The following is a 27,143-nucleotide window of genomic DNA, read 5'->3' as shown; positions in this document are numbered from 1 at the left end:
GGCAGCTGCGGCTGCCGAGCTTCCCCCAGCCCGCTCCGCCGAGCCCGGGCAGCGCCACGGGAAGGCCCTTGGGAGGCTCGGGGGACTTTCTGCCCGGCCCTTCTGCTTGTTTCTGGTTTTGGTGAAGTCAGGCCGGAGCCCCGCTGGACTGTGGCTCGGGGGAGGTGAGATGTGCCGGGCGGTATTGCTCTGGCTCCAGGGATTGACAGCCTGAACCTTTGCCTTCCAGGTCCCTCCCTCCAAGTCGGTCTGGTACTTCCTTCCAGTGTGGAAATTGATCGGTTGAAGTTATGCATTTGACCTGCAAGAGCCACGCTGCCGGTGCTTCGGGGATCTTGTGAACTGGAACGGGAAAGGAAGGTAAAACCTCCCTGTGCCCCCAGCACCCTGCCCAGACCCCCCGGGCCCTGCTCCTGCGGCTTTGAGAGGATGAGGAGCAGCTGGGGGAGCTCAGCCTGGAGGAAAGGAGGCTCAGGGGGGACCTCTCTTTCTACAACTGCCTGAAGGGAAGGTGTAGCCAGGTACAGCTGACTAGACAAGAGGAAATGGCCTCAAGTTATGCCAGGGGAGGTTTAGTTGGATATTAGGAAAAATCTCTTCTCTGAAAGGGTTGTCAGGCTGCCCGGAGCAGGAGGATTTAACAGAGGTGTGGATATGGCACGAGGGGACATGGCTTAGTGGTGGCCTGGGCAGTGCTGGGGGAATGGTTGGGCTGGGTGATCTTGCATGTCTTTTCCAAACTTAATGATTCTATGATTCCTCAGAACTGCCCTCCATGAGGATTTTTGGTTTGGGTTTGTTGGGAGAGTGGAGAAGGACCGTGCATTTCTGGGGATGCCTTTCTAAATAGGAATCATCCTCCTAAACCACACAGCCTGTTCTGAAATGCTCAGCCCCCCTTCCCTGGGGAGAGGGAACATTTGTACAGACAGGTGGGTGTGTGCTGCCAAGAGATCTGCTCAGATGGGATGGCAAGTGCCCTTGGACCTTCCCTCTGTGTCCTTCATGGTATTTCCCAGTCTCACCATCACTGTAACACAGCAGAGGAGGCTAGGGCTACCACTGAGTGTTTCCTTTAAAAAGCTGCATAATCCTCTCTGCTCCAGCTTGGGGGGCACACAGGTTTGTGAGCCCTGCCTGGTGTCTCACCCAGCTCAGTGGCCAGACCTCTGTGCCATCGAGGAGGGTGAGTCAGCCCTGGTCCCCATCCCTGCCTGGTCAAGGCTTTGGGTTAAAATCCCCTCATTCCTCAGTTGGTTCAGAGCTGCAGTGGCTGCTTGACTGCAGGGCCACCTCTTCTGGCTGATCCCCTGGGCCATCAGGTCTGTCCCCTCTTCTCCTGGACTGTGAGCACCCTCATGGCAGCGTGGTCTCGTCCAGCCTCCTCTTGTCCCTCCTCCTTGGGGAACACCCACCTCTTCAAGATGAGGATTTTGCTGGCTAGTGCCTTTCCTCTTCCTCCTCTTCTTCCCAGCAGAAGCAGAGAAACCAGATGATGGTTGCACATCTGCTGGCCCTGCTGACTCAGGCTGGCTGGGATGCCCCAGGGCACTGCTTCCAGCCCTGAGGTTCCTGCATCATTCCCCTTCTGCCTGTGGCTGCCCTCACTTGACCTCAGCTGCCTTCCCTGCCCGTGGATGCCAGTGAGGTGCTGGGATAGGGTTGGAGACCTGTCCCTGGCTCAGTGATCCACTTCCTTGTGCAGGCAGAGGGAACGTGGGAGCCCTGCCCCCAGGTGTGCTCCCAGAAATTCAGTCCCAGCTGGCTCCATCGCAGTGGAGAGGAGGAGAGAACGTGCCTAAAACTGCATCCCACACCTGATTTTTGCTAAAGGGAAAACCAGAAGGGCTTGGAGAATCTGCTTGCTCTTGTGCAGGGTCTGGGTTTGGGATGACACTTGACTGGACCCCCACATCCATCCACACCCACAGGTGGGGGGACAGGAGCATCCACCCCAGGGTCCCACTGGGCAGATGTTTGTGCCCTGCTTCACTGGGTCCTGGCAGCATTTGGACCCTGGGGCAGGAGAGGGGCTGCAATGGCACCCCACAACCCTGGCAAGAGGGATGGCAAAGTCAGACACAGCCTGCGGGTCCCTCTGGTGTGGTCATGGCCATGCTGGGTACGAAACTCTGCCTGCCCAGGAGCATCCCTGCACAGTGAAGAGAAAAAGGATATTTGAGGTTGGATCTCCAGCCAGGGCTGGCAGCTGTAACAGGGTGTTTTGGCATCATCTGGTTGAGAGCAGGGGGGTTCAAAGCCCACTGGAATTTTTATTTTGCTTAATACACCACTTAAGCAATTAGCAGTGATTGTAGCAGTCCTGGGTGAGGCGCTGGGTAGAATTGAATTTCCCCAGCTCAGATACCATTAGGCAGCAGTTTAAGGCTGTTTGCAGGCGGGTATGAGACAGTGATGCGTGTGGGGAATTAGATCTGCAACGTAAAAAAAAACATAATAAGAAAATTTCCTACAGAACTGTGTAACTTTATCTCATGTTTATTATGGGCTGTAATTGAAAAACAGTCTTAGGGGTTTCTCTGACCTAGTGGTGGGGGATCCCCAGTGATGACTGTGCTGTATCCATCAGGATTTGCTTTGTTGAGCATCCACTCAGCTCTCTCCCCAAAAACCCCCAAAGAGCTCCTCCATGGCACAGCAATCCCCAGGGCAACAGCAATCTCTTTGAAAGAGTTTGCACTTGCTTTGGGAAGTGCAGCTGGGTTGATGTTGCAGGGCTTTTTCTGTAAATGCCCAGAGTTTGGGGTGCATCCAGGGCAGGGGGCTGAGCAGATGAATCTGCTGCTGGTTGGCATTTCTGAGTGCAGGAAGGGGCTGCCCACAGGTCCCAGGTCAGTGGTTAATGTGTAACAGGTGTGCAGGACACTGCACCCACAGCACCCCAGCCTGGAGGGGGATGGATGGATGTGCAAATAGTTTTCTGAGGATGGGAAGGGAAGAGGAGAAGAGTTTTGTTGTGGGCTGAGGGGCGGAAGGAAGTTGAGGCTTAGCAAGGGAAATGTGAGATTGCTTGGTTGGGACAGGGCTTCTGCTGCTCCTCGGGGGAGGCTCTGCTATTGTGGTGGTTAAAAATAGACTTTGGACTGGGTAGTTTTCTGTGGGAAGCTCTCTGACTGGAGACAGGCACGTGAGGTGGCATCCAAGTGAGGGGGAATGGACAACAGCCTCTGACCCCCTTCACCTAAAGCTCTGGGGTTTTCATTTATTTCATGTGTCCAATAGTTCTTCCTTTGGGGCATTGAGGGGGTGTCTCTACTTTATTCCCAGCCACAGCCTCCAAGCCCCGAGCTGCATTCATGATGCCCAGATGCACCAAAGCTTTGCTGATCATTGTCACTGCACCCTGGGGACCCTGTCCCCATGGCTGAGGTGTCCCCCAGGTCCCACAACATCAGCAGGTGGAGTGGGTGGTGCTCCAGCCCCGTGCGTGGGCTGGCAGAGTGGCTCCCTGCAAGCTGGATGGAATTACTCAGAGAAAAGATTATCTAAGATCCAGTGGATCTTATCTATGAACTTGTCTTTATTTTCCAGCAGCTGTCAGCACAGGAAGTACAACATCCACTGCGGGGGATTTTGGAGGGGAGGGAGAGGAACAACCCTGTGGTATGGTCAGAGTAGTGGGAAATGGAGAAATCTCAGGTTTTACTGGGGGCTGTCATGGGCCCATCTGCTCATTTTCAGGAGCATTGGTTCCTGTGGGGCTGGAATCAGGATATCACACAGAGCTGTGGGGACACCCTTATGTGCAAGAGGAGGAAAGGTTCATTTCTTGCCCATTTTCTCTTTTGAAGATGTGTCTCATCAGCACCTCCACCCCAAAACCTTGTCCTGGCCTCCCAGCACTTTGGTGCTTTGGGGCATCCTTTTTGAGAGCTGGGCTGGCCAGTGGGACCCCTCACTGGGCAGCAGAAAAAGGCAAAAGGAGCCTTTTCACTCCAGAAAAATGTTTTCTAAGCTGCAGGTGACAAGTGGACCCTGAAGTGTATCTGGGCAGGGAGTTAAAGCCTTCTCCTGCTGAGGGATTGGTTCAAGGCAGGTGGTTTGCCTATAAAATTTAAGGCCAAAATGCTGTTCAATTAATATTTTAGTGGGATGGCCAGTAAATGAGAGGAACAAGGAATGTTTCCATTTCTATCTGGTTCAGACAGGCAGTCTGATTTAAGATCACAAGAGTATAAATAGTTCATGGAGTACTGAGGAGCATGGAGAGCCATCAGCTTCTCCCACGCCGGGTCAGGGGTCTGGGGGGTGTGAAAGGCACAGGGCAGGTGACTTCTGCTTTTGTTTCCTATGGTTTCCTCTTCTTCAGCTCAGCCTGTGCATGCCATTAAAGCTCTGGTGGGTCTCAAGGGCTGGGAAGGGTCCTCGAGGTGACAAAGGGGAGGGGGTGACTTGGTCACAAGCTTCAGGTCTCAGCTGTGGAATGGGGGGAGATCAGCTCCTAGCATCCCTGATGTTTGCACAGCAGGACTGGGATGATGGCCCTGCTTCTCTCCTGCCATCAGTCTGAGCCTGCTCTCTCTGCCCCGCTGTCCCTTCCCCAGGACGAGGTTTTGGGGTGGAGGTGCTGATGGGGCACCTCTTCAAAAGAGAAAAAGGGCAAGAAATGCCCCTCGTTGTCCCGGGGCAGGCAGTGGCCGGGCTTTGTGCTGCCCGTGTGTCGGGAGCTGCTGCCAGGAGCGCGGCCGGGGGGGCCCGGGGGTATCGCCTTGCTCTGCGACCTGCTCGTGACTCGGGGATCTCCTCTGGCATGGCACGCTTAGGTCAGGCGCTTTTCTGGGGGAGCAGGTGCCTGGGTTTCCTCATGTCATTCCCGCGGGATCGCGATGGCCAGCTGGGGCTTTGAGCGGCATCGATCTTGCTGGAAACCGAGCAGCCTTGCGGGACTGGGACGGCCGGGGCTGGGCTGGGATCTCCTTGCCCAGGAGCCAGGCTCTGCCTCCTGCGCTGCCTTCTCCTTTCCCGTTGCTGTCTGGCAGTTCCCCGCAGGGCTGGAGGTGGAGGGATGGATGGAGGGAGGGATGGATGGAGGGATGCAGCTTGCTGCTCACAGCCTCCAGCCGACAGTGCTTTTTTCCCCGCTCAGTTTCGGATCACTTTGTCCCAGCCCGGCTGCGCCGGGCGGAAGGGAAACATCTCTTTATTAGGGTTGTTTCCTTAAATAAAGCCATCAGAGCCAGCCGTGCTGGGCAGGCTGTGCTGGCCATCCCATGACCGGTGTTGCGCATTCGGGTTATTAACACCTCATTAGATGCTGGTTCCTCCCCACGCCTCTGGTTCAGCAAATCCCAGTGGCTTTGTTGTTGCTCCCTGACTCCTGCCTCACCGGGGAGTTGTTTTTTTATGGTCTCCTGCGCTTCTGCTGACAGTTTAAATTTCATTTCTTCTTGAGGTCAGTAGCTTGACTTAGGCTTTCTATGTGCCCCCCCTCTCCTTGGAGCAGGGGATGCCTCAACACACCTTGGTGGGAGAGGTGTCCCAAATCACTGCCAGCAGCTGGCTCTCACCTGTCATCCCAGTCTGGGTTTCCACTTGGCAAAACCCAGAAGTTCTTTATTTTTATCTTCTCTTTTAAGTTTTGACTCAGTTTCCCAGATGACAGAGGCAGCAGGCACAGCTCTGCCCTGGGAGGAGTCTGGGGACTCGAGCAGGTGGGTGAGGAGCCTGTTGCTGTGGCTGCCACTCCATGGCTTCTTCATGACAACAAACCACCCTGTTTTATATATTTATTTTTCTGTCCTCTTGTGTCACCCAGGCCAGGGACTCAAGGCTGTGGCCTCTGAGCCACTTCTGGAGCGGGCTGATGGCACTTCCAAAGGGATCTGGCTGTTCAGAAAGGTGCCTGGAGTGTGCTGCAGCCCTCAGGAAGCTGGGCTGGCAGGGGACGGCCCTTTCCAAAAAGCAGTTGCAGATTTGCTGCTTATTTTCACCGTGAGCTTATTTTCGTCTCCGCTTCCACCGCTCTGCCCGGGGATGCTGTCTGTGGCATGATAAGTTATTTCAAGAAGTAGGGCAGAGCTGTTGGTATGGAGGGGAGTGCAGGCATCCAGATTAAAGGTAAATCTACCCAGATAATTGGGAGCCTGCTTCCTGCAGAAATCAGGTGAATCAGGGGCGGGGATGGCTCTGCAGTCGCAGGGAGGGGCTGCCCTTAAACCACCCCACTGCCTCCCAGCCTGTGCTGTTGGATCCTGGCGGGGGGCTCCTGGCTGTGCTCCGGGCAGGGCGGTTTGGATATCCTGGATATGTGGCACAGGGTTAGTAATCCCTGCCGCCGCCTCCTCAGACCTGCCAGATGTCTCTCCTCTAGGCTTCATTTTTATAAATTGGCCTTTTAAAGTCTGTCATCCCCATGCAGATGAAAGGAAGATGCTGCGATGCCTCTGCGTGCGTGTCTCCGAGCCTGAGCCCGGCTGCCATGCCTGGATCTCCTTGAGGCTTTTTGTTTGGGCCTTTATCTTTTTTGAAGTGCCTTTTTTTCCTTCTTCTTTTTTTCCCCCTTAACCTCTCAGAGTCTGTTAGCTTGCCATCCCTTGGTTTCAAACAGGCAGGCCCTGAGCACCAGTCCCTCCTGGAGAGAGGGATGGGGAGCTGTGTTTTCCCCCAAATTCATGGGAGGGAAACCAGCAGAGCCCCGGGGCTCAACACCCTGGGCAGATGCAAATAAACCCATCACCAAGGGGCTTCCTCTTTCCCCCACAAGCCCCTTCCTGCTCTTTTCCCTTTGCACCCTTTCCCTCTCCCTTGCTCTGGCTGTGACTGCTGGGACTGGCAGCAGGAGACTCCTTTTCATCTCCCTTTTCTCCCTGAGCCCAAATACTCCTGGCCCATGGCTTGGTGCCGGGGCAGCTCCTGGGCCATGGCAGAGCTGGGGTTGTGAATTTTCAATTCAAAGGGCAGAGTCTTTAAATCCTCTGCTTGGTGATGGATGGATAATTAGGAATTTCATTTGCTGGGCGGGTAACAAATGGCTTTGCATTTTCTGCTGCTTTGCTGATGTCTCTTGGGGAAATTCAGAGGCTGCTCCTAAACTGCAGGGATGGGTTTTTTTCCCAGCTGGCACGGCTCCCTGCTCAGGTCTCCGGGAAATCCCTGTGATGCTGGGGAGAGCTTTTCCAGGGATTTCTGCAGGAGCTGGAGCTCTGCTGGTGTTGTGGGATGTGAGGAGCCAGTGCAGGCCCATGTGCAGCCTGTCCTCAGTGCCTCCCTGGCACACTGAGCAGCATCCTTGCCTTAAGGGTGAGGAAATGCCACATGCATCATGTTTCTGTTGGGATTTTGTTGCCTGTGTGGGTTTCTCAGTGTTTGGGGGGGCTGAGAGCCCCTTCCTGGCATGGAGGTGCTCCCAGAGAACTCATCTCCATAGGGGCGTGCTGGGGATATGGCAACCAGCTCCTGGCCACAGCTGCTGCTCTATCCCAGCCTCCAGGGCTCACTCCTGCCTAAGGTCTGGGGACTGACAGGGCTGGGGTCTGGAGGATAAGGAGCAGGTTATGCCAGTCCCCAGTGCCCGCCCCGATCCGTGGCTTGTGCCGTTCATCCGAGCAGTAATTAATTACTGGCCATGTAAGCTGCTGGCGGGATCCAGCGCGTGATTTATTAGCAGGAGTAATCCCTCGCCAGCAAAAGGGCTGCTCTGTGAATGGAGAGCAGCACAATCCAGGGAAAGAGCTGCTCTGTGAATGGAGAGCAGCAAAACCCAGGGAAACAGCTGCTCTGTGAATGGAGAGCAGCAAAATCCAGGGAAAGAGCTGCTCTGTGAATAGAGAGCAGCAAAACCCAGGGGAGCTGTCCCACCCTTCCAGAACTGGATCCCACAGGCACAATCCCTGCCTGGAGCAGGGCAGCCACAGGCACACAGTGTTTGAGCCAGCTGAGGTGGATTTGCCAAACTGCTGCCCTTGGAGTGGAGGAAGGAAGGTGTCTGGACACAGGGACCAGATCTTTGGGGTCATGGGTTCAGCAGTGCCCCAGCCAAAGCCCACCAGCACCAGCCATGAGCAGTTTTGGCACCGAGAGGTGATTTTTGAGATGCAGTCATTTAGTCACTGCTGGGGTCCCCCAGGGGAGGCTGTTCATGCTGCCCAGAGCCAGGCAGAGATTTGGGAAGTGCAACATGAGCACCAAGCTGGACGGTACAAGTGTCCTGCCAGTCTCACAGCCACTGGGAGAAGGACCAGAGTGGAGGTTGGGCAAAGGGATGCTTCTCCCAAGGGCTCACAGATCTGGTCTGCAGCTGCTGTCAACTTCTGGTGTACTCCTGGGTCTGGCTTCTGTTCCTTTTCCCCCTGCACCCCACATACTCATGGGCCTCTGCTGAGGACCTGTCCTGGGTTCTCTGTCAGCTGATGCTCAGCAGGGAGGGTGAAGTCCCGAAATTGATGTGGCAAAGGATGAGGGCAGAAATAGAGACTGGAGAGAAAGAGGAGGACCAGCTGCTGGGTGCAGAGGGGAGGGCGCTGCCCTGGGTGGATACTTCCAGGACTCCCAGTGCTCCCTCCCACCATGGAGAGCTGTGCCATGCCCAGGCAGACACAGAGTGAGAGGAATCCTGCAGGAAACGCCCCTGGGCTCCTCCGCTTGGGGACTCCTTAGCGGTTTCATGAGAAATCAATAATGCTTTTGCATGGTCATAATCGTAAAATAAGTACAATTTATGGCTGCTGCCAGGGCCAAGATTTTTTCCTAGTGCATGAGGTGGAGAGAGAGCGACACACAGACACTCTCCCGCAGCATTTTCCTTTGCACTGGAACTGCAGATCAGCTCTGGCATCATGGCAAGGGATGACCCCCATTTTGGGGGTCAGGGTTGTTGTCCATGTCCATATCCCCCTTTGGGAGTGCAGGGTGGCTTGTCATATCCCCTTTTTTGGAGGACAGGCTGGGTTGTCTGTGTCCCTGGTTTTGGGGGACAGGCTGGGTTGTCCATTTCCCCATGTGGGAGGGCAGGCTGGGTTGTCCATGTCCCTGTTTTTGGGGGACAGGCTGGGTTGTCCGTGTCCCTGTTTTTGGGGGACAGGCTGGGTTGTCCGTGCCACACTCAGGCTGTGTCCTTGCCCACAGCCCGCCGCAGGTGGAATGGGGCAGCCATGAACGGCGATGCCCTGTGCCAGGAGCCCTCCTCCCCGCTCCCCGACTGGAGGGAGTTCTGCAAGCTGCACGCCCAGGCAGCCGCCGTGGACTTCGCCCAGAAGTTCTGCCAGTTCCTGAAGGAGAACCCCCACTACGACACCCCCGGGGCAGAGACCTCCTTCTCCCACCATTTCACCGCCAACTTCCTGGACATCTTCAGCCTGGAGGTCAGCCGGGTGTTCGTGTCTGACTCGCCCACCAAGTACAACATCGTGCCCTTCGTGGGGCTGCAGAACTGCCACGTCCCCTACGGGCGGGAGGTCACCCCGAGGAAGGAGGAGACGTCCACGGAGTCTCTGGACAGCATGGACGCCCCGCTGGGCGCCAGCCGGTACCTGACCCCAGCCCAGCAGGTGCAGGCTCACAAGGTCTCCTCCTACGGGCAGTCCCGCAGCTCGGAGGACGTCTCCATCCACGCTGCTGCCAAGCCCAAGTTCAAGAAAGGCTTCTCCCTGAGGAACATGAGCCTGTGCGTGGTGGACGGCATGAAGGAGATGTGGCACCGCAAATCCTCTCCGGAGCCGGGCGCCGAGGCCGCTCTGGGCGGCCGCAGAGCCGACAGGGAGCCGTGGCCGGCCGGGGGCAAGGAGCCTGGGGACCCTCGGGAGAAATGGACGCACAAGCTGCGCCTGTCCAAGGTGCCCTCGTCCAAGGTGGAGCTGGTGGACATCCAGAGGGAGGGGACGCTGCGCTACATGGTGGCCGATGACACGAACTGTGTGGGGAGCTCGCAGTGGCAGAAGTGCCGCCTCCTGCTCCGGAAAGCGGTGAAGGTGGAAGGAGAGAGGTTCCTCCTGGAGTTTTATGTCCCTCCAAAGGTAAGTCCTGGCTTTTGTCCATTGTTTTTATGAGAAATTCAAGCAGCAGTTGGGCTTTGCTTTTGGGGCTTTTTTAGTTTCCGTTGCTGAGCTGGGCTGAGATCCAGCTCTGGTCCAGAGGGAGATCTGGTGCTGTGCGGCTGAGGTGCAAATGGATGGGAAAATGTGCTTGAAACCCATCCAACCTGCAGGCCAAAATGAACCTTGCACTCTTGGTGCTGGTCTGTGCCTCTCATCTTTTGAGAAAATATAAAACATGAGTTTAAACTCAAATGCAGCTCAGCATGGGTACGGATGGTGGACATTGCTCTGGGCTGGACTGGGAGCTTCCCCAGCCCAGGAATGGGGCCTGGCTGGAAGGAAACAACCCCAGTGTCCATGGTGCCCACTAGGGAGCCTATGGGAGAGCTGGAGAGAGTGACAGGATGGGGGCATGGCTTTAAATTGAAAGAGAGTAGGGATAGGTGGGACATTGGGGAGAAATTCTTCCCTGTGAGGGTGGGGAGGCCCTGGCACAAGTTGCCCAGAGAAGCTGTGGCTGCCCCATCCCTGGAAGTGCCCATGGCCAGGTTGGATGGGGCTTGGAGCAACCTGGGCTAGTGGAAGGTGTCCTTGCCCATGGCAGGGGGTGGAAAAGGATTCCTTCCAACCCATTCTGTGGATGGAGGATCTGATGAAGCCTGGTGTGTCAGCTGCACCAAAGAGAAAATAAACTTGGGTTAAAATGGAACAACTGCTGCTCTTAAAACATTTAAGAGAGAGCTCATAGAGGGATTCCTTTTTTAGTGTATCTTGATTTGCCTCTAAAAATCAATTTTGAAATTATTTTATGGCAACTTTTATGAACATTGTCTGCTCTTCTGTTATAATCACACCCCACTTTGGTTTACAGCTTTCTCCTCTCATCCCATCTTGCTTTCCATCTGGCAAATGTAAAAGTGGCACCAGTCTGGCACAGCTGGAAGAAAACTGCTTTTTGCTTCAGCAGCCCACAGCTTTGTTTTTACATAGACCCTACAAAAACTATGGCCATGTCTGTAAACCTTTAAAGGGAAGAGCCCTCCTGGAGAGGAGGGGGTTGGAATGAGATGATCTTTAAGGTCCCTTCCAACCCAAACCATCCTGTGATTCTGAGACCCTTCTCTGGCTCAGGGGTGAATTATCACCTTGTTTCCTTTCCTTTCGAAGCAGCTGCTGCTTCCTTTCTGACCTTCTCCTGTGCAAACACCGAGATGGAAAAATTCCCCAGGGATGGGCAGAGCCTTGCACGGCTGAGACGTGTCTGCAGGCAGCACTGGGGCTCTGGGGCTGGCAGAAACGAAACATCCTGCAAGGGAAAAAGCAGTTTCTGTTCTGTCTTGGATTTATTTATTTTTATTTCCCAATAAAAATGGGAACTGAGCCCGTTATTGGTAACTTGCAGCCTGGAGCTCCTTGCTGGCCTCATCCCACCCACTGCATCCACGGCACCAGGCGCAGGTTTTGGTGACTAAATCTCATCTCTGCTTCCTGCAGCTGCAGTGCTCCAAATCCCAGAGCCCTGGAGGGGACCAGCCCTGGAGAGCAGCTCCACGAGCTCCTTTGTGGGGATTTGTTATAATTAAAACAAATATCTGGGGAATTTGTTGCTCAGCAAACACTTGGAGTGGGAGGCACCGGGTCTTGCCTCCCCACCGAGGCTCCGGCGGGTGCCAGGGGCCCTGGGGGAAATTCATTTTTCTTGATTTTAATGTAATTAAAATTCCCTGCATGGCTGAGGCTGCTGTGTTGTAGCTGCTCTGCTGAAATGCTGCTCCTGTGCTGGAGAAATGGGGCTGCTTTCTGCATGGGAAGCATCCCCCATCAGATAGCACAGCTCTCTCCATCAGGAGAGGGTTGAAAATGGAGAGAAATTAAGTGGTGTTGGCAGAGCTGGCACATCAGCCTGCGCTGGAGCAAGGAGGGTGGTTTGGCAGTTAAAAGCACCTCCCTGTCTTCCACTGGGCCTCCTCTCGGTTTAATTCACAGAGCTCAGAGTTATCAGGCACAGGAGGGAAATCAATGCTGTTTATTCCCCCTCTGTAATAACCACACAGGCTGAGCTGATCTTGCCTCTGAGAGCCCTGCTGCATTGTCCCCAGGGACAGTTTGATTCAATTGAGTGACTTTTTTTTTTTTTAATTCATTGATTTATTTTCATTTATTTTTTCTTTGCTTTTTTTTTTTTCCTTTTCTCAGGCTTCCAAACCCAAGGTGAGCATCCCGCTGTCGGCCATCATCGAGGTGCGCACCACCATGCCCCTGGAGATGCCTGACAAAGACAACACCTTTGTCCTAAAGGTGAGAGCAGGGTGTGGATCCCTACAGGAACCCCTTCTGCACCTGCACCCTGCAGTGAAGGAGGCTCAGTCCCCAAAGGGATCGTTGCCTTGGCTTTCAGAGCTGAGATGCCAACAGCATGAATGCTCCCCACAGGATCCCCGCCTGCTCCAGCTGACACCGGGGTGTTTTGGGATCAAGCTGTTTGGCTTTCACTGTGGGGTTTGGCTTCTCTGTGTCACCAGGAGATGGATTAAATCAGTGACCTGAGACAGCCTGCAAGGGAAAATGCCCCTTGGTGCAGCTGCTTGTGGTTTTGTGGCTGCTGCTGTCCCGGATCGGTAACGTGTGGTGGCCGTTTCATTGGCACAGTGCGATGGCCCTTAGTGCTGTGGTCTGGTTGATGCGGTGGCATCTGGTCAGAGGTTGGACTTGATGGCCTTGGAGGTCTTTTCCAGCCTTAGTGATTCTGTGGAAACAGCTCTGTGGGACCAATGAGAGCCTGGGGATCAATCACACATGAGTCTGGGGGCATGAGCAGAGAGTCAAAGTCTTTCTTCAGAATTTTCCATATCCTGCAATTAATTAGCTCAGTGCTGCCTCCTGCTCTGCTGGAAGACAACAGCCTGTCATGGCAGATCAGGGCTGAATTTTGCAGGGTCTTGGACACCATGACAGTGATGGATCATTAGATTTTGAACATTTCTGTGTTCTACCTCTTCTAAACAAACTCCCTCCCTCCCTGATGCTTCTCCCCAAGAGTGTGTGTCAAAGCAGAGTGGAGAGGCTCCCAGCTGAATGAACCTGCTTGAAAGCTTAGAAAACTGTGAAAGGAAAAGAGGGGCAAAATTGAGCCTGACTTTGTGAAAGCTCCCAAGCCTTGAAATCCACCTGGCCCCAGCACACATTCCCAGGAGAAATTTCTTTCCATCAAATCCAGCTCCTTGTCAAGGTCACACAAATTCTTCTGGCACCCTCCCTTCTCCAAGAGCTTCTTGCTCTTCAGCCTCAGCAGTGGTCAGTGTCCTCCATGGGCACAGAGGCTCATTCAGCTGTTGTTTTCTGTGCCTCAAAGGTGAGCCTCAAGTGTCTTCTGTTTTACTGACCAGCCCAAGGTCCTTCTTGCTTTCCTTGCAGGCTCTGGAGATGGAATGCCCCAAAGTGTACATGGGGCTGTGGCCCAGAGCAGATGGGAAGGATTGCTTCTCCTTTCTTCTTCCTCTCTGTCCAGCCCAAGCTGATGTAGTTGCTTTCCTCACGCCATGATGATGATGATGTTGACTCACATGCAGCCTGTGGGCTGGTGTAACTCTGGGGTGGTTTTTGCAGAACTGCTCCCAGGCCGTGGTTCCCCAGCCCGCTCACCCACAGCCATCACTCTGAGCCCAGGGCTCACCCTGTCCTTGAGCTGGAGGCTGGTTTCAGCTTCTTCTTCCACTTCAGCTTTGACAAGTTCATTTGAATTCTTGCCTGGTCCTTCAACACATTTTCAGTGTGATGTCATCCATTAATTGATCGGGCATCCTCGCATTCTTTTGTGCTCATCACTGAGGGGCACACACAGAGAGCCTTTGATGGGCAGGAGCACATCCCTTTGGCCACTGGCCATTGACAACCCATCAGCCATCCATCTCTGCTCTTGGAATATGGCTCATCATGTCCTTGTCACGTTTTCTAGATCCCTTTACAAGCCCCACCTGAAGTGTGTCACATCATTGTCCGAAGCGTATTCAACACCCAGGATGTGCCACTGCTTCTGCCTGTCCCTGGAGCTGTCACAAGTGTGAGCAGATGGGCTTGGTCATGACAGATCCCTTCTGGGGGTTTCAGCTCTGGGATGCCTCCAGGTTCCTGTGAGGGTTGGTTTCTCTGGCTGCTGGAAGAAAATTTTGCACTCGCCCTCTTCCCATCTTCTGAAGCCAGACATGGTCTCCCTTTTCCCACTGCTAACAGCTTGATGACTGCCCCAGCCATTCCTTTAATACACTTCTGGAATGCTCCAAACCCTGCCAGCTGGAAAATACCTGCTTCACCAGGTACCTCCTGCTCCTGCCCTGTCCTGGCTCTCACCCTGCCACAGGGGAATTGATCACAATTGATCCTTTGAGCGAGCCAAGCCAGCAAGCACAGCATGGAGCCCCCCAGCCAGGCTTTGCTCTCCCCTCCCAGCTGCTGGCACAGGATGCTGCTCCCCTTTTCTCACATCCACTACTATTTATGGTTCATTTTCTGCCTGGGTCATGCTTGCTGAGACATCTTTTTGCTCTCCCATTCCCCCTTTGCTGGCTGGACTTGCACAGGGGGTGAAGCACCCTCAGTGCCTGGGTACAGGTTAGGTGGGCAGGCTGGGTGCTGTGGTTTCCCTTTCTGTGTGACGTGGAGCCCAATCTTAACCTTCACACACAACCCACAGGTTATGATGGGTGGAAAAGCCCTGCCTCATTTAGGGAGGCTATGATGGGTGGAAAAGCCCCTGCCTTGTTTGGGGAGGGCACGCCGAAATAGTTCCTGCCAGATTGCTTAAAAATGAGCAGCCAGCGTGTCCCCAGAGCCCATCAGACACCAAGCACATGCAGTTTTTTCCATTGCACAAGCAGGTGCTTGCAAAATACCCAAGCCCTGCACGTGCTTTGCTTGCTGTCATGCTCTGCATGAGTGAGCAGCCCCATCTCCCACGTCAGCTTCATGCCTTGCCCTCCAAAAGCCAGAGAAGATCCTTTCTTAAGTTAAACAAACTGGGGAGGGGGAACTTTGCTACCCCCCTCCACCTCTGCTTGGGACAGGGTCCAGGTCACTGCTCAGCCCCAGAAAGAGCTCTGCTCCTTGCCCTCCCTGCTTATTTTCAGGATGGTGATTCAGTTGTTTGTGATTAATTTAATTTGCTTGGAGGTTGTCTCAGCTGGCAATGTGACACTCTCCCAGAGTCAGGGCTGCTCTGCCACATCAGGAACACGATGTTTAAGTCTCCATGAGGGATGCAGGGAAACCTGCCAGAGGCACACAGCATCCCATGGCATCTGAGTCCACTGATGTGGAGCTTCTGGTTCTGCCTGGCCCCAGAAAGGCACAGCTCCTTTGGGCTGGACGGTTTGGAGGCTCTTTTGTGTCCTAAATGTTTGGGTTTTCCCCCCTGTGAAAGGGAGTTTTTCTCCCACTGTTGCAATCAGAAGTCAGAAGCCTCATGGACCAGCAGGCAGAAAAGATAATGGAGGACAGGTTTGAAACTCCTGGGGTCTGGCAGGGCTGTGGGGCAGAGAGCAGTGTGGCTTCTGCTACAGCTGTGCAGAGCTAAATTTGGGGGGACACAGAGGTGCCCCAGGAGTGAGGGATGCTGTTTGTGCTTGGGCATAATGCCATGTACCCTGATGCTGCCAGCCAGGTGTATTTTTTCTGTGGAGGCTGTAAAAACCTTGTAAAAAACTTGTATTTGCTGATAGTGGTGCAGTGGGGTTTTCCTCTGAGCTCCAGATTTCGTCAGGGGTCATCTTGCATGCATCTTTCTGGGTCACCCCTCAGCACCCCTGTGCTGGCATGGGGTGGGACACTGATCCTCTGGGTCACCCCTGTGCTGGGGTGGGACACTGATCCTCTGGGTCACCCCTGTGCTGGGGTGGGACACTGATCCTCTGGGTCACCCCTGTGCTGGGGTGGGACACTGATTCTCTCCTGCTCAGCTGAGGTGCTGTTCAGGGGGTCTGGCTGGGCTGTGGGGTGTGTTTTGCCTCGGGGTGGGGGGCAGTAGCCTGGCCCAGCTGACTCCATCCCACACGGCCTGCAGGTGGAGAATGGGGCGGAGTACATCCTGGAGACCATCGACTCCCTGCAGAAGCACTCGTGGGTGGCTGATATCCAGGACTGCATCGACCCTGGGTAAGGATTGCTGGGGAGGGGCTCTGTGGGGCTGAGCTGTGGTGCCTGAGCACGGGCTGTTACCCAGATGCAATTTTTGCTGCTTGGGTTGTCACAGGAAGCGCCCAGCTCACACCAGCAGAGGTCTGGAGGCAGAATTAGCAGCCTGTCTTTGCCAGGGGTGCAGAGCACTGGCCACTCGTTCACCCTTCTCTACCCCATGTCCCCTCAGCGTGGCAGAGGCAGGTGACCTGGAAACATAGCCTCAAAGCAGGAAGGTCCTAACACTCACCTTCTGAATCTTTTATACCATATTTGAGCTATTTTCCATGGGTTTTTTTTCCAGCTTATCATCCATTATGTATTTAAGATTCTGCTGGTTGAATTGCTTTATTTGTATTTCTATCACAGTGGCATCAGTGTTGTCATTGGAGTCACAACTCAGCCAAAACTTCTCATCTGCTGTTTCATCAGCACATGCAGCTAGTTGTGTTAGAGAGGTTTGTGTGCCTGGTGCTGCTGCCCTTCAGCTGGCTCAGACAGGCCCAGCCTTGGGGAAACCCTGGCACTGCCTTTCTTGGCACAGTGTTGGAAAAACGAGGTGCCCATGCTTGTAGCAGTGAAAACATCACACAAACCTGGAGCAGAGGCTTGGAGAGGCTCCTGCTCTCTCCAGGCTGCCTTTGCCCCCTCCTGCTAGAGAGAGGCATTTGGTCACCGTGGAGGCTGCCTCTCACAGAGAGGATGCACTGGTGCACTCCAGGTCTTTGCTTCTTTTGCTGTTTTCAGAAATCTCTAATTCATTGGCATGGATTGCCAGAAGTGTCCACGGCCAGATTGGACAGGTCTTGGAGCAACCTGGGCTAGTGGAAGGTGTCCCTACCCTTGGCAGAGGGTGGACGAGATGAGCTTTAAATTCCCTTCCGACCCAAACCGTTCTATGATTCTGTTGCTCACAAAGCACTGCTGAGGCTGGGCTGCTGACATGAGGCTGGGAAAAGGCATGTTTTCCCTCACTCCATGTTTCAGTGCTGGTTTTCCAGCTGGAGTTGAGCACCACGGCAGCGCTCCCCTCGAGATGCCGCCGGCATCCCCGCGCCAGCCCCTCGCTGTGCCCCTGGCAGCCTCCCAGCCCTTTCTGTTTGCTTAGCGCCCAGCGCCGGCCCGCTCTGGCCTCCGGACGTGACTGTAAAGCAAATAATAATGAACTGCAGAGCAAATAATAATGAGCTGTTTAATACACCGACACACACGCTCGGTGCCAAGAGCGAATTCTCAATCGGCTCCCGATGCTTTTGCCAAGGACCGCGTGCTGGAGCCGCCGTGTGAGCGCCCAGCCACGGCTTTTCTGCGCAGCGCCGTTGGTTTTGGTTTCCTTCCTCCCTTCTTGTTTTTAACTGGCTGCAGCTGAATGACTCCCAATGGCCGATTCACTCGCTGGCCACTAAATAATTCAGCAGCACGCAAGGAGCAGCCGCTTCCCCGCCGCCTGGGCCCACGTGGCCCGTGTGAAGCAAGAGCAGCCGAGTGCTGCGGGCAGCTCCGGACTCTTGCTGGTGGCTGGGATAAAAATAGGATGTGGAGCAAGTCGGATGCTTGTGCAAGAAGGGTGCTGAAGTGCACGGGGAGGGCTGGCAACAGGGATGTTCTGAGTGGCTCCCTGGCTCTATTCCCACTTGCTGTCTTGCTCCAGGCCTCCTGACTTAGTGTTTCGTGTCTTTTAGGGATGTAATTCCCGTGGGTGGGTAATTCCTTTTGCAGAGGGTGAAAGCGCCCTTGGTTGGGAAGGTGTGTGGGTGCAAAGCACTGAGAGTCAAGGCAAGAGCTTTCCTTCCAAACCCACAAAATCCTGCAGCAAAATCCTGCAGCTGGAACCGACCAGCATGACCTGTGCAGTGTGGACTTTCAAGGGCTTAATCCTTCCCACACTGGTTTCTCACCCCCAAAAAGTCATGTTTGGTGGCTGCTCTGCCTCTCAGTGCTCTTGGTGCAGTGGCAACCCCTTGGGAGGAATTCAGGAGCAATAGGATGTGCTCTTAGATCACACTGGAATTTCATTTGGCCAAATCCCCATTCCATGCCAGTGAGTGGAGGTGCCACATGTGTGTGTGTCTCTGTCTGTGCTCTCCTCCAGGGACAGTGGGGATGACATTGAGCTGGTGTCCTGTGCACAGGGACCCTGTCTGCCAGGCAGGACAACCTCATCCAGCTGCGAGTTCCTGAATGATGGTAAGGAACTACATCTGGGAAAGTCTGGGACTCCCTCAGAGCCATAACCTAGCCCTCAGGTGTCTCTAAGATCCAGGAGTATCCAACACAGTTGCCTGCAGAGCAGGACAGCCCCCATCTTTGCCCAGTGATGGTGGGTGATGCTGAGCCATGCACTCATCCCTCTGCAATTTCCCTTCCAGAGGTACCCAGGCCACCAGACAGATGTGCCCTGCCCAGCGCTCACAACGCTGCCGTGGCCACCTCTGTCCCCGTGCCCCACGGCCGGGGAAGGGACTCCCTGGGGGAGCTCCTCACCCACGTCCCACTGGAAAGCTTCCTGCAGACGCTGGAATCCTCCCCCACTGCTGGTGGGCACCTCACAGGTACTGGGATGCAGGATGCAGCCCCAGCATCTCACTCTGGAGGGTGCACAGCGGGAGAGGAGGAGGGGGCAGGAGGAGAGGGGGTGATGGTCGGGTGCTCCCTAAAAACCTGCTGTCCCTGCGGGCAGGGGAGGACAGCGAGGCCGAGGCTGAGATCAACCTGTCTGACTTCCCCTGGTTCCACGGGACTCTGTCACGGATCAAGGCAGCCCAGCTGGTGCTGTTTGGGGGCGCCCGCAGCCACGGATTGTTCGTCATCCGGCAGAGCGAGACGCGGCCGGGGGAGTACGTGCTGACCTTCAACTTCCAGGGGAAAGCCAAGGTGGGTGTCCTCTGCTTCTCCCTGTCCTCTGCTTCTCTGTGAATGTTAGTGCCAGCCCTGCCCAGCACCCCAGGTTCCTTCTTGCTCTGTGGGTGACCCTAAATGCAGCAGCTCTGCAGGGAGCTGCACCCCAGCAGGGCATCCCTCAGGAGCACCTGCCCTTGTGCTCCAAGGCCCCTCTGCATCCTGCCCAGCCCCTTCTACACTTTCCTAAATGGATCAGTGCCTGTCATGTGAGCATATGGATAAATAAATACCCATGGGGGCTCAGTGTAGCCTGGCACACCTTCCCCTGCTCTCTCCTCATCTGTTCCATGTCCTGAAGTACATAGATGCACTATGAAAAACCAACCACAAGCAGTTTTTTGCTGGGTCCCTTTTCTAGCAAAGATTGCCTGTTCTTGTCAACCTTGCAAGAAGTAGTTCAGGTGGGCTAGAGGCTTCCCCAGGCTGTCTGTGACCCCAGGATCAGAGCTTCAGCCACTCCCAGACACCCTTCTCTGTGTGTTTCTTTATGGTGTTCATCTCCAGGAGGGGTCAAACTGCTCCTGGAGCTGCAGCAAGTGAGGTTTTACAGGAAACACCCTGCAGCAGGGTAAACACAACAATCCTATGTTAGCAAACCTCCCTTGGCTGATGGAGGTGACTCCTGCAGATTGCAAGGGTGAGTCTCGCCCTCAGGACCCCCAGCTCACCCCGTGCCCCCTGCACTTGCAGCACCTGCGCCTGTCGCTGAACGAGAGCGGGCAGTGCCACGTGCAGCACCTCTGGTTCCAGACCATCTTTGACATGCTGCGCCACTTCCACACGCATCCCATCCCGCTGGAGTCGGGCGGCGCGGCCGACATCACCCTCCGCAGCTACGTGGTGGCCCAGAGCCCGCAGCCCGGTAGGTGCCAGGGCTGGGCAGGGATCTAAAAGGGACATAGCCATGGGATTGCCTCCCTAAAGCAGTGCCCTGCTGATGTGTGTGGCTCTGGAGGTGTGCCAGGGTGGGTGTCACCCACTGGAGGAGGGCATTGTGCCCACGCAGCAGCAGAGCTGTGTCGGGGTGACCCCTGTCCCTGGCTGTGGGGTGACAGTGCCCTGGCTCGGGCAGGAGAGGAGCAGAGAGGTCTGCGGGCTCCGAGCATGCTGCTATGCTGGGAGAGAGCAGGAAGGAGGGGTGGAGAAGAACGGGGTCAGGGATGGAGAAGGGAGTGTGGGAAGGTGGTGGAGAGGGAGGGGGCTGAGCCCGCAGGCAGCACAGGAGGGAGGGGTCAAGCTCCTGTTTCCCTTGCAGACACCGGCCCCCCGCCACCCCTCGTGTCGCAGCCCCCGGGCTGCCGGGTCGACCTGCCACCTCCACACTACTTCTGCAGCACAGCAGCCACGGGCCCGCCGGGGCCGCCACCCGCCGAGGGGGTGGCCGTGACCCCCGCTGCCCCGGCCCCCGCACCCTACCACCGCCTGGAGGGTGCCCCGGGCCCCCGGAGCCGCAGCGACAGCGCCGAGCGCCGGCCGGAGCCCCCTGCCGCCAGTGCCGAGGACTACCACGAGGCTGACAGCGCCCGGAGCCGCACCCGGGCCGTGGAGAACCAGTACTCCTTCTACTGAGCCCCCGTGCCGGGGCTGCGTGGTGGGGGCAGCGGGGCAGCCGTGCCCCTCACCCTGCACCGGCCTCGCCACCTCCTCCTGCCACCACCAGCGAGCCAGCCGGGACGGCCTCCTGGCTCCCTGCTGCTTTTGGGAGCCGTGTCAGCCGTGGGCAATGTCCCAGCTGGACCTGGCGCCCGCCCCAGGGTTGGGGCAGTGCTGGGGGTGTGGGAGGCTGAAAGAGTCAGTGCCATTTCAGAGCTTGCAGCCTCTTCTCCTTCCCTCCGGACCAAGAGCTTTCCCAGGGCTGAGCCGGGCTCCCTGCATCTCCTCCTGGGTGTGACCATTGTGGGATGGCACCCGAAGCTGTGACAGGCTCCATCCTCCAGCCAAAGCACCTTGGCATGTCCCCTCCGGGGCGAGAGCCCAGCATGGCCAACATCCCTCTGGCACCATTGCCCTGCAAACCAGCCGCCGAGGGACTCTGGCATTTTGGGATGAGCATGGAAATGTCAGATGTCCACGCAGAAACTCTTCTCACACACGTGGAGCACTGAGAGGGCGCTGCTGCAGAGGCCTGAGGGTTTATCTGGGCTGGCTTTTGGGCTCCCTCTGGGGCATGTGTTTCCTACCCTCTGACAGAAGAAGGTTTTTGTCCAAAGCTTAATGAATTGCATTCAAGGAAGGGTTTTCCTGCTGTCCTGCCTTTTTTGTCCCTTTGTTTCCTTTCTCTCCTTGCTGTACTGACAGAGAATCCCTGGATAACCCTTTCATCCTCCCTTTCTTCCTTGATTTTTCAAAACCTAAGCTCTCCACAAGGGCATCAGCCTTCTGCCTGCTCTCTGCCACAGCTGGGCAATTTTCCATTGCTCAAGGAAAACCTTGGAAAATATGACACCACCTCCTCTTTACATCAGTTTTTGGTCATTTGGGATGTCTCAGGGGGTCAGGCAGAGGCCAGGGGCTGTGTCCAGAGGTGAGGGACAGCTTTGCTTTGCAGGTAAAAGCAGGTATTCCTGCTTGGCTGGGCTCCCAGGAATAAAAACACTACATTGATTCTTTTCCAACAGGTCATGGAAGCCCTGAGGATGGTTTTACAGGCCAGGTTTGTGCCTCTTGGGGGGTGGGAGACTCTCCAGAAGGGCAGCTTTGCTTGCAGACAAAGTAATTGCACATCCCCCTTGGTTTGGCTGACACAGCTTGTGTTACCCAGCACCAGGACTCCTGGCTGCTCACGTGGCAGTGACAGGAGTGACAGTGCTCACAGGACCTGAGCCAGGTGGCTTTGGAGTGTCTGGACAGGTTTCCAGGTAGAGCAAACGCTACAAGCTGCTAGAAGTTACCACTTAGTTCAAAGAGGTACAAGCCAAGCCACAACCTCAAAAAAAAAAAAAAAACCCTTGAATTTGCCTGGAATTGTGTTGGGCCAAATTTTTAGTTATGAGGTGCCTTCTTTCCTGAGCTAGCAAAGCATGTCCCCAGTGCTTGACTCACCAGAGGAGAGGGGAGGTGTCTCCAAGGCTCCTTGCCTCCTCCTGTGATGTGGGAGCTGCCTTTCTGGCCCATGGATGTGCAAGATGATCCTGGTGGATCCCATTCCTGCAGCAAATGCCACCTTCTCCCCAAACACACGTCCCTTCAGAGGGCAGCAGGAGCAGTTTGCTCTTTTGAGGGTATTTCTCCTTCCTCAGCCCAGCAAAAACACAGCTCAGAGGAGCAGGGAGAGGCTGGATGTTCTTGGTTGATGGGTTTAACACACATGGTGGATGAGGGGAGATCTCCAGATCTGACAGAGACATCATCACTGGTGCATCCCTGAGACCCCAAGGGTGGGATCCAGAAGGCTGGATGGGAGCGCTGCCTTACAGACCTTCAGATTTTGGCTTTGTTTCTCACTTTCTGTGTCACAGGATAGGAAAATGAGGGGGAAGCAATGATCTGCAAGCAAAAAATGTTAATTTGTATATAGGGAAGAGTCTGGAAGAGTTTACTGTTGTGTAGAATAAATTAATTTTATTTAAAAAAAGAAAGGGGAGGGGGGGGACTTGTTAAACAAATGGAGAACTCGAGTTACGGTTTTAAAATAAAATCACTTGCAAAAACAACAGCATGTGAGCAAGAGCTTGGGCTTTGCTGGATTTGCTACAAAAAAAAAAAAAAAAAGAAAAAGAAAAAAAAAAAAAGGAGAAACAGAGGGCGGATGCTGTCATGTCTCATGTGTGCGGACCTCGTTGTTATCTCTGGCAGCTGGGGCCAGGCTGGGTCTGTCCCTGCCTGCTGGGGTGCACTGAGAAGAGAGGAGGAAGGATTCTCGCCTCTGCTGAGCAGAGGGAGGAGGAGGGTGGGTCTGGGCTGTAGAGGACAGGGTTTCCTCTCCTTCCAGTCTGTTATTTAGTTTGTCTGGTCCGTCAGTAGTGCAAGTCAGAATGGTCCATCCCCCAGGCAGCAAGATAATGGGAATGAGCAGCTCTGGGCTGTGAAGATGCCCCTCCCTTCCACAGGCCTGTGCTAGCATCTCCCATGGCCTGTCATTTCTCCCTCCTCTGCCTTCATCTCTCCTGGGAGACTGTGCCTCATGCTCTGACGTTGTATGTCTTTCTAGTATGCTCTTTTCTGCTGAGGATCCCCTGGGAAAACTGGAGCATTGTCCCAGACTGTACTGTGACAGCTAAGCAGTGACAGACGCAGCTAACACATGGCTTTTGGGGGGGTGGAGGGAGCTGCTCAGCTCGGTAATCAGGCCATGCTTGTGTCATGATCCATTCACAAAAACATTCCCTCCCCAAAAGTCACCAGAGCCTTTTCACCGCTCCTGGAGAGCTCATCCATCAGGAGCTGGGCAGCTGGGGAGGTGACACTGAGGGCTGTGCCTGGGGACAGCTGCTCCTCCTGCCTCACAGAGAGCCATTCACACCTCAGCTTATTAGCAAATTGACTAATTACAGCATCAGTCTTGCTGGAAAACATCCCTTTCCTTTCACAGGGTGTCTGGAAGGGCAGAGGCAGGACAGAACAGCATCGAATGCAGAGATTTGATGGTGAAACAAGGGGAAAGCAGCCTCAGCGTGTGGGCTGGATTCCATGCCAGCAGTGCCCTCTGCCCAGGGCTGGAGAAGGACTGGGCTGCAGGGATGCTGGTGCTGAGTTATGCCCTGGCACACACCACGAACAGGACAAAAATGCAAAGGGATTTCAGCAGCGCAGCTGCCCACGTTTCACGTGGGTGTTGGAGCTCCACGGCTGCTCCTGCCTGACGTGCAGGTTCTGTCTCAGCAAAGGATTGCAGTGCTTCCAGAAGGATCCCTTTCGTAGGAGAACTCCTCAGAAACACAAATGAGCTTCTTTGATAAAGATCGGGGAGCCGAGTTTTGTTCGCACTGACCTATGAAAACACTGCCCTGTTCTAATGCAAATCCGCTGACCCCAATAAGCCCAGACCTGCCCAGATCCCAGCCCAGCACTGATTTTGTGGGCTTTGTATTTTGATTAAATACTTTCTATTTTTGTATGACCTAAGTAACTGCCTTGCCCCCTTCCCCAGATTTTTTAAAAGTAAATCGTGCAGAATACATCCAGAGTCTGCACCGACTCCCTCAATCATAGTTTGAGAGTGAGATGTTCCCAGGTCTCTTGCCCACAGTTTGCAAGGGCTCTGCCTGATGACAGGCAGCTGCCTGTTTGTTTCCTGGGGCTGTGAGCTGTGGCTGGAACAAGCCACGTTCTGGGCAAGTGAGTCCAGCTGCTCCCTGCAGTCCTCAGGCTGCCATTCTGCCTTCCTCCCATGGGGACTGGCACGGGAGGGACAAGTCCTGGCAGCTCATCATTCACAGCCCTGCTGTGGGAAGCTGGATGTTTGGAGAAGTGGCTGTGAGGAAGAAACAGGGTGAAACATTAGGGATTAGTTGTGCTTAGGACTCAGCAGAGGAAACTCAATCGGTTTGCAGCAATTCTGCTTTGTAAAACAGTCTGTGGTGACCGAGGGGGGACAGGGGACCTGCTGTGGCCTCTGCAACAGAGCCGGTGTCTCCCTGGCAGGGCTGAGTCCAGCCTGGCACTGGAAGGTTTCTGTCCTGGTGTGCTGAAGACGACCCAAGGCTGGGAGAGCCGCAGGCACAGGAGCTGGGGAGCTGGCAGACAGCGTGGAGGAAGCTGTTTGCATTGCTCCAGCCAGGGCTGAGACTGCAAGGATGCCTTCCAGGACCAGCGGCCAGCTGGGAACTCAGCCAGCACTAAATTCACACCATTCTTTTACAAATCAGGTTGGTAAGAAAAACACGAGACACAAACTAGCGTGATTTCCATAGCAACCTCAGCGGAGGTTGAAAAGTCTTTTGTAAACATAGGGCTGAACCTGAGGATCAGCTCCGATTTTCTCCACAGAAAGGGGAAGAGAATGGAGGCTTAATAAATTCAGGCCATACAAATGAACTATAAATCTCAGAAGGAGCCATTCCCAACCTCTCTGTTCCCCTTTCTGTCACCCTCTCCACATGCACAGCACGAAGCTGTCTGAAACCCAGAGCCCAACTTCCCAGCTCTGGCTTATCTCCATAAACTGCACAAAGGCTTATGCCCCTCTTCCATTGCAGCTGACCTTTACTGGCTAATTCTGTGACGCACACACAGCCCCAGCACATGCCATGCCATTTCTGTAGGGCCACAGCGACTTGAAATGAAATTTGGCTTGCAGTGGAGGCCTGTACTGCAGCCAGCTCTGGCTCCTCTTCCCCACCATGGCTTCCTCCAGCGAGGCAAGCGTGGATTTGGGTGTAGCAGCCCTCAGCTCATCCAAGCGCTGTTCCTGCAAACCCCAGGTGTGGATATGGATGCAAACAGCACAGCATCCCCCCCGGTACCTGCCCACACGGCAGGGCCGTGCTGTGGGAGCGCTGCTGCCGTTCATCACTGTCAGCAGACAAAGCCCGCGAGCCGCGACGGTTAATGACCAAAGTGACACGAACAGATGGCGCAGGCAGCCTGCCACGGGGGCACCAGGAAGTGCTGTATCGCTTACACCCTCACGGGGAAGGGATTTGGCAGGGCTGAGGGTGCCGCTGAAAAACACGCTGAATTTTCATCGCGCTCGGGCTCTGCCGGACAGAGCGCGGCAGATGCCGGAGCTGCCTTGCTAACGCGGCCTGCTGGGGACAGCCTGCAGCCCTGAGAGGGCGTGTGAGGGGACAGGGGACAGCAGAGCTCAGCAAACACAGCTTGGGCAGGAGCAGGATGCACAGCACAACTGGGACATGGGAGGAGGGACGCAGGGAACAAGCTGTATCTGAGTTTTTGAGTGTCTGAGGGAGGGTGTCAGAGGCTGGAGCCAGGCCGTCCTCAGTGCTGCTGAGCCATGGCACGAGAGGCTGGAGCACACGCAGTTCCACCCAAAAATGGGACAGGGGCCTGTTGGAGTGAGCCCAGAGAGGACAAAGCAGATGATTGCATGGGTGGAGCACCTCTCCTACAGGGAAAGGCTGAGAGAACTGGGATTGTTCAGCCTGGAAAAGAGAAGGCTTCAGCGTGACCTCATTGTGGCCTTTCAGCACCCAAATGGACAGAAATGCAGAAGGACTTTGAGCACGACTTTGTAGTGACAAATGGGGGAACTGCTTCAAACTGAAAGAGTGGGTTTAGATGAGATAGGAGGATTAAATTCTTTGCTCTTATGGTGGTGTCACTCCAGCACAGATAGCCCAGAAAATCTTTGACTGCTGCATCCCTGGAAATGTCCAAGGCCAGATAGGACAGAGCTCTGAGCAGCCCGGTCTAGTGGGTGGCATTCCTGCTCACATCAGGGGCTTGGAATAGGAAGATCTTTTAGGTCCCTTTCAACCCAAACCATCCTGTGATTCTATGAGGAAGAACTTCTTCACAGTGTGGGTGGTCAAACACTGGCACAGGCTGCACAGACATGGTGTGGGGTGTCCCCCAAAAGCCCCCTGGACACAGCCGAGTGCCACGCTCAGGGGACCGTGCTGAAGCAGGGGAGCGGACTGAGTGACCCCAGTGCTCCTTTCCAACCTGAACCATCATTCTGTGACTCTGTGCCTTCAAAGAATCCCACTGAGGGTGGCAGAGCACTGGGACCAGCTGCCCAGGAAGGTGGTGGTGTCCCCATCTGGAGACACTCCAAACCCACCGGGACGCATTCCTGCATCACCTGCTCGGGGTGACCCTGCCTTGCCAGGCGGTTTGGGCTGGATGATCTACAGAGAGCCCTTCCAACCATAGCTTGGTGACTCTGCCTTCAGCCTCCGTTCAGGCTGCAGGGTACAGACATTAGGAGAGGGGATTTCTTCAGAGAAAGGTGATTAGATATGGGCACAGGCTGCCCAGTGAGGTGATGGGGTCATTGTCCGTGAAGGTGTTCAAGAAACGACTTGTAGCACTCAGTGCTCTGGCTGACAGGGCGGTGATAGGGCAGAAGTCGGGTTCGACGACCCCAGAGGTGTTTTCTGGGTGTCCCTCTCCCCTCACGGACCGGATTCCGTGGCTCCCTCACACGGGGGTCCCTCACAGAGCTCCCGCCTCTGCCCG

At 55.0% G+C, this 27,143-nt stretch overlaps 1 protein-coding gene across 1 annotated transcript; it reads left to right on the top strand.

Moving 5' to 3' along the window:
• Nucleotides 1-231: 231 nt before the first annotated feature.
• Nucleotides 232-22,714, top strand: SH2B2 (SH2B adaptor protein 2). Its single transcript, XM_038158212.1, has 9 exons — nucleotides 232-360; nucleotides 9,085-9,971; nucleotides 12,189-12,290; nucleotides 16,048-16,139; nucleotides 18,253-18,347; nucleotides 18,530-18,712; nucleotides 18,841-19,034; nucleotides 19,752-19,923; nucleotides 20,317-22,714. The coding sequence occupies exons 2-9, from the start codon at nucleotides 9,111-9,113 to the stop codon at nucleotides 20,628-20,630; spliced, it is 2,013 nt and encodes a 670-aa protein (XP_038014140.1). The 5' UTR covers nucleotides 232-360; nucleotides 9,085-9,110; the 3' UTR covers nucleotides 20,631-22,714.
• Nucleotides 22,715-27,143: the final 4,429 nt, after the last annotated feature.

The sequence above is a fragment of the Motacilla alba genome, chromosome 19, assembly GCF_015832195.1.
Source record: "Motacilla alba alba isolate MOTALB_02 chromosome 19, Motacilla_alba_V1.0_pri, whole genome shotgun sequence".
Taxonomy (NCBI): domain Eukaryota; kingdom Metazoa; phylum Chordata; class Aves; order Passeriformes; family Motacillidae; genus Motacilla; species Motacilla alba.
This window is presented reverse-complemented; position numbering and strand designations above follow the sequence as displayed.